This window comes from Dipodomys spectabilis, unplaced genomic scaffold, assembly GCF_019054845.1.
Source record: "Dipodomys spectabilis isolate Male_0828 unplaced genomic scaffold, ASM1905484v1 ptg000081l, whole genome shotgun sequence".
Taxonomy (NCBI): domain Eukaryota; kingdom Metazoa; phylum Chordata; class Mammalia; order Rodentia; family Heteromyidae; genus Dipodomys; species Dipodomys spectabilis.
In genome coordinates, this window is record NW_024870758.1 from 14,652,883 (window position 1) to 14,658,882 (window position 6,000).

Genomic DNA, 6,000 nt, shown 5'->3' on the forward strand with positions numbered 1-6,000 from the left:
TTGGTTTTATTTGTTCCCATCCCTGAGGAAAATGTATACAAATGTTCAGTTCTACTCTTGGGAATTTCTTGGAAGAATTACGGGAGAAATCACTAGGTTTTTTCCCCTAGAATTTTCTCCCTATTTCTTCCTCTATACTAGATACCACATACCTGTGGAAAACTCCACTCTTGCTGAATTCATCCATAGTCTTGTCAGTTGCCTCACATGTTAGGAAATCCACTGAGCTAATTAACAATCATTTTGGAATCTTCTGTGTATTGATTAAAAGATGAAATACAGTTTAAGACAATTTATTCAAAAGTCTGAAATCGGCCAAGGGTCAGTAGCAGTGGTTCATGCCTGTATTCTAACTACTCAGGAGGCTGAGATCTGAGGATCATGATTGAGAGCTAGCCCAGGCAGGAAACCCCATGGGACTCTTATCTCCAGTTAACCACCAAAAAGCCAGAAGTGGAGCTACGGCGCAAGTAGTAGAGCACTAGCCTTGAATTCAAGCCTCAGGAGCAGCACCAAAAACAAGTTTGCAATTAGGTTTATATTTCTACTCTCATAAGCATACTTTCTCTGACACTTTCACTTAAGATATATAGTATTATTGTGAAACACTGCTATTTATTTCCCGGAGCCCTCAAAGATAAATTATTCCTTTAACTATCTCACCGACATCAGAATTTTCCAATTGGGTTTATATATACCCATGGTCCTGATTGTCAACTCCTTACTGATGTTCATATACCTCCAAACTTAGGGAATCTAGCTGTCATTTCCATTTGGCCCATTGTACTTAGCTCCAGAGATGGCACATAACTGAGGCAATAGAATACTTCGTAAACCTTCTTTATATAAACTATTACGTACAGTTAACTTGATACTTATTTATTACTAGAATATTTTTCTCTATATTTTTGTCATTAAATGCTAGTTTTTTCATGAATGAAATGATTGCTTTCTATTTCAGGAACCTCGAAAACATTATACTCTACCAATATGGCTTTATCATCCAGCCCAGGGATTTCAGCTGTACAACTTGTAAGGACAGTTGGCCATACTACTACAAACCACTTAATCCCAGCGTTGTGCACAAGCAGTCCTCAAACACTTCCCATGAACAATTCCTGCCTAACAAATGCAGTGCACCTCAATAATGTCAGTGTTGTTTCTCCAGTCAATGTGCATATCAATACACGGACTTCAGCACCATCGCCAACAGCCTTAAAACTTGCCACAGTTGCTGCCAGTATGGACAGAGTGCCAAAGGTTACTCCCAGCAGTGCCATCAGCAGCATAGCAAGGTGTGTTTCAAGTATCATTCTTTTTCTTAGTGCTGGCTTAGCCAGTGGGAGGAAAAGAGCCATTGTCTTTTCACTGCCTATGTGATAGATAACTCTTGATAGACTTGCTTTTTAATAGATCGTGAGGATCAGTTTAGATAGGCCCCTGTGAGTGAAGTTCCAGTAGTCCTTTACATCCTGTCACTATTATTAAGAATAAATAAAACAAGAAAAGGTCAAATACATTGGTATTTTTTTCATTTTGTTTAATACTACTATTATTATTGAAGTGTTGTACAGAGAGGTTACCATTTCATTAAGTCAGGTAATGAGTACATTTCTTTTCTTGGAAAATGTCACCCCTTCCTTTGCTTTCCCCCAGTTATCCCCTCTTGTCCCTGCACACAAATTATATAGTTTATTTTCCACATAAAATGTATATTGAATAGCATGATTACATTTGTTTATGTTGATGCATTTTAGAATATTTCTAGAAAGTTAGAATTATTGATAATTCTATAGCAGCATTTAGATTTCCACTTACAATTTATATTTTCTGTTATATTAGGAATTATATGTTAACTTCAGAGAAGTCTAAAATTAACTACATCTATATAACAGTTATTTCAGAGTAAATTTTTCTGTTTCTTTTGATATGACTAATGCAAGCAGAACATAAATCGGAAAAATATATTTGTGTAAGTTAATAAGTATTGTCCTTAAGCCTAATTGAATTCTAATGGAAAGTAATTTAAGTAATACTGTATTTTGCCAATGATTATTCTGAGTGTCATATATTCCATCTATTGTATTAGCCTGTTACATATTTCCTAACTAAAGCGTTATTATCTTTACTAAATAGTTCTAATCAATAATTATAAATTAGTGGAATTTTTTAAACTGAAAACATTCTTACTCCTGTCTAAAAATTATGAAAATGGAGAAAATGCTATGAAATCATGTTTAATTGTAATGTGCAAATATTGAATGGTAACATTTTAGAAAGTATTAAGGTTTGTTCTGCTCTTTGCCTTGTTGTAGAGAGAACCATGAACCAGAAAGATTGGGTTTAAATGGAATAGCAGAAACAACAGTAGCTATGGAAGTGACATAACCTAAAACATGTGACGTTGACCTGTATGGATGGTGTGCAGTCATTCATATTCCAGCTGAATGCGAAAGGCGACACTCTGGATCACAGAGCGTAACAATGGACCTAAATGGACAACAGTATATCGGATATTAAATCCATATATGATGTATATTTTGTAAAATTGGGAAAATCACTACCTTGTAAAATAGTTTATTTGTATCATCAATATTATTTCTGTTACTTGAATAGTAGATATTCATCATCATGCTTTTGCACTTGAATTTGCAACTGAATGGATTTTAAAAAATAATTCTTTAATGGGATCATGAGCATGAAATGGGATCCTGCATCACTTGTTTTAACTATTTATTTTGCCATGTTTACATTTTGTATCTTGTAAAAATAAATCCAACTTTGTGTCTAAAAAGTTAAAGATTCATAGCTAGGAAATGAAATTCTTGTAATTTTTTTCTAAAGGAACTGTAAAGTTTTCACTTGGTTCATTTTGTTTCACAATTTGACTAGATGGACTTTTTGGTAAATACTTTAGTGGCATTTCACTGTCAAATATGAAGTTCAAGGCAAAATAGTATTTTCTATTACTGTGCAGGGGAAAGGGATGGATCGATACATGCAAATTTAATGTAGTAACTCACTTTTCCATATATTTTGAATGTATATTTCTATTTATAATACCAGTTTATAAAAAATAATTACACAGAAAAAAATGGACTAGGAAAAATTATGCATCTAGCACACTTAAACTGTGCAGACATGGAAATTTTTCAAGGATTACATTTTATCTGAAGACTGCGTATTTTAACTGGCTTTAAAACTGTAACACACCACATAAAAGATATTTACCAGGTATGTATTGCATTATATCATTGCAATAATTATTGGAAGTCTAGCTATCGAGCCATCCCAGGTATTGGGAGGGGGGCGGGTTGTGGCAAGATTGTCTTTTTAATTTTGGAGAGTTTTCCTGTGGCTACAAGGCAAGTAACGGGTTGGAAAAAGTCTGACTGTAAGTGTTGGACACCTTCATAGTGTAGTGTTTTAGTGACTTTTTTTATACGGTTCTTGTAAATTAGATACGTGTAGTGGTGTTTCAGAATGTTTGTTTATGCACTAGTTCAGACAACTTTCCCTGTTACTTGTTCTTGATAAGTGAAAACTGCAGGGAAATAAAAAATACATATCAAAACATGGACATGCTGCATATGTGTTTATTTCACATTGTGCACACAGTGTAAGTGAAAATTTAGGGGAGATGATAGCACTTAACAGCACTTTTCATTTTCACAGTGCTTTCCAAGCATTAATGAAAAGATTTATAAGAAGCTCATCTGTGGGCACTATTGGGTTTCAGATAATCCAATATAAACTACCTTTGATATGAAAAGTTTTTAAAATATTTTACAGAATGTAAGTAATTTTCAGTATAGCAGTCATGGAAATCTCCTAAATGAGCCTCATTTTATAAATAAAAGTTTAGAGTAGAATTATATTGCAAGGGGTTTTTGTCAAGTAAGTACTGGGAAATGTAAATATTTTAATAAATACAATTAAAACCATTTCAAATTTAACATAATTTTATACTTTACATTTTTTATATCTGCAGCCCTGGAAGTTGTAAATTGATATGTCAGTTGAATTAATGGGCCAAGATTTCTGCTGAGAGTGATTTTTTTATTCAGGTCCTCTATGTAAAGCAATTTATGGTCAAAACCATAGGAAAAAATAAATTTAATTTCTTCATTGGTTATGACCTGATAGGATCCATGCTCATTTCTGCCATACTACCTCTGGAGTTTCTCATTGCTGATTATATAAAGGAAATAATTTTTATCTGATATGTATTATGATTGTGTTCCTTCTGCTTATAGTTGGATGTATCTTCTTGCTATTAAGAACTTCAAACAACTTTAGTGCCAATTTTAGCAAAAACTTTTTCCCCTATTTACTAAAGCATGAAGTCAATTTGCCTTATGTGATATCTATATATATGTTATAAATAAGTAAATCAAAAGATCTATTTGTACAGTTTCTGGAGGTTGTGACATATCCAGAACTTATCAAAGATTGATGATAATTATTGTTCCTTTTGAAGTAAAATAGAAAAAAAGCCTTCCTTATTTTGGTGGTTGTAACTGTTTTATGGATGGCATTTCAGGTACTTGCATACACATTTTTCCAGGGCTTCTGAAAAACTGAAGTGACAGATACTTTATGGTCACATTGTTAAATTGAAGGGTAGTTAATTTCTCCTCTGGCCATATGCTGGACAGTACCACCAACACTTGGTTTTCTGAGAAAGCCAGTATGGGTACTTGGAGCTGTTAGAATACTGGGAAAATGTACTTCTTTCTAGGATGGTGGGTATAGAATGGATTTTCTATGAAGGACTAACTCCTTGCTAGGGTATACTTTAATTCAAAGATGTTTACAAACTGTAATTTTTGCCTTCCAGTAGAAATACCCTTTTCTACTGTAACTCAAAGTGATTATGATATATCTATATCTATATAGTTCTAAGCATATTTGAGGATATTTTGCATACATTTCTTTTACAAAAGATCAAGAAAAAATAAAAATGGAGGACATATATTTTAAAAGATATACATATGATATACACTTTGTGTACAACTGTGATTAGTGGTTGTTTGGGGTTTTTTCCCTTTCAATTATTACTCGTGGATTGGGTAGTAAAGGTTGGGAGAATATTGACAACTAACATTTTTTCCCCTGGTATATACAGCTGCTTTTGAGTATAACACTATGTTTTTCAACAGTTTCGTTAACAATATACTTTCATCTGAAGTATTGTATTGGCAAACTACTCAGTTTTAAAAGGTAAGGATACCTCAAGTAATTCTGAATATCATGTCCTGCAAGATGAGATGTTTCCTTTCACTGATGGCTCATCATGTGGTAGAGTTCTCACAAATGGGTAGACTTTTTCCAGTTAGTCCTAACAACAGCTCTGTGGAAGACAAGTGTGCTCCCATTTTACAGAGCAGAAAGAGAAGTTTAGTGAAGGGAAAGACTTCTATGTCTAGAGCCTCGTAAGTTACTAAGCCAGGAGTTAAATTTGGATATAGCTACACTTCTCACCATTTCCTTCTTCTCCACCCCCTGCCTTTTTGTATGACTGTTCTGGGGCTTGAACTCAGAGCCTGGGCATTCTCCCTAAGCATTTTTAGCGCAAGGCTAGCACTTGACCACTTTGAGCCATCTTTAAAAAGAAGTCCTCTTCAAAGAAGCCATCCTCATTTTTATGCTGTGAGGCTGAATGCATTATATGTGTCTATGGCTTCCAGCCATCCCATCAATTTTTTGGCGGCCTGTCAGACCTAACCTGGAAGTATAAGTACTCTAGTGCTGTCTGTCAGCAAAAGACAGTGGAGCATTTCTTGGGCCAGGACTTAGCCGAGGTTAGCCTGTTTTGCACCTATATTTCCCCGTCTGTAAGATGAGTGAGTTCTTGCAACTATACACACGCCTACACCGAGAAACTCGGTGGAGGTATGCATGCACCCATCTGTCTGGTTGCCTACTGAAGGAAATAAGCACCACCAGATCCAAGGCTGAGCATTTGGTGTAGGGCTTTTTTTTGTCATGGCAGTGTCA

At 34.7% G+C, this 6,000-nt stretch overlaps 1 protein-coding gene across 2 annotated transcripts in view; it reads left to right on the top strand.

Annotated features, from left to right (window-relative positions):
* Epc2 (enhancer of polycomb homolog 2) overlaps positions 1 to 3,578 on the top strand; it is a 100,115-nt gene extending 96,537 nt beyond the window's left edge. For both annotated transcript variants that reach the window (XM_042683438.1, XM_042683439.1), the window contains 2 exons: positions 962 to 1,295; positions 2,316 to 3,578. In XM_042683438.1, the coding sequence (XP_042539372.1) occupies positions 962 to 1,295; positions 2,316 to 2,388 (407 nt within the window). In that variant the 3' untranslated portion in view covers positions 2,389 to 3,578. The remainder of the gene's footprint in view (positions 1 to 961; positions 1,296 to 2,315) is intronic.
* The last annotated feature ends 2,422 nt before the right edge of the window (positions 3,579 to 6,000 follow it).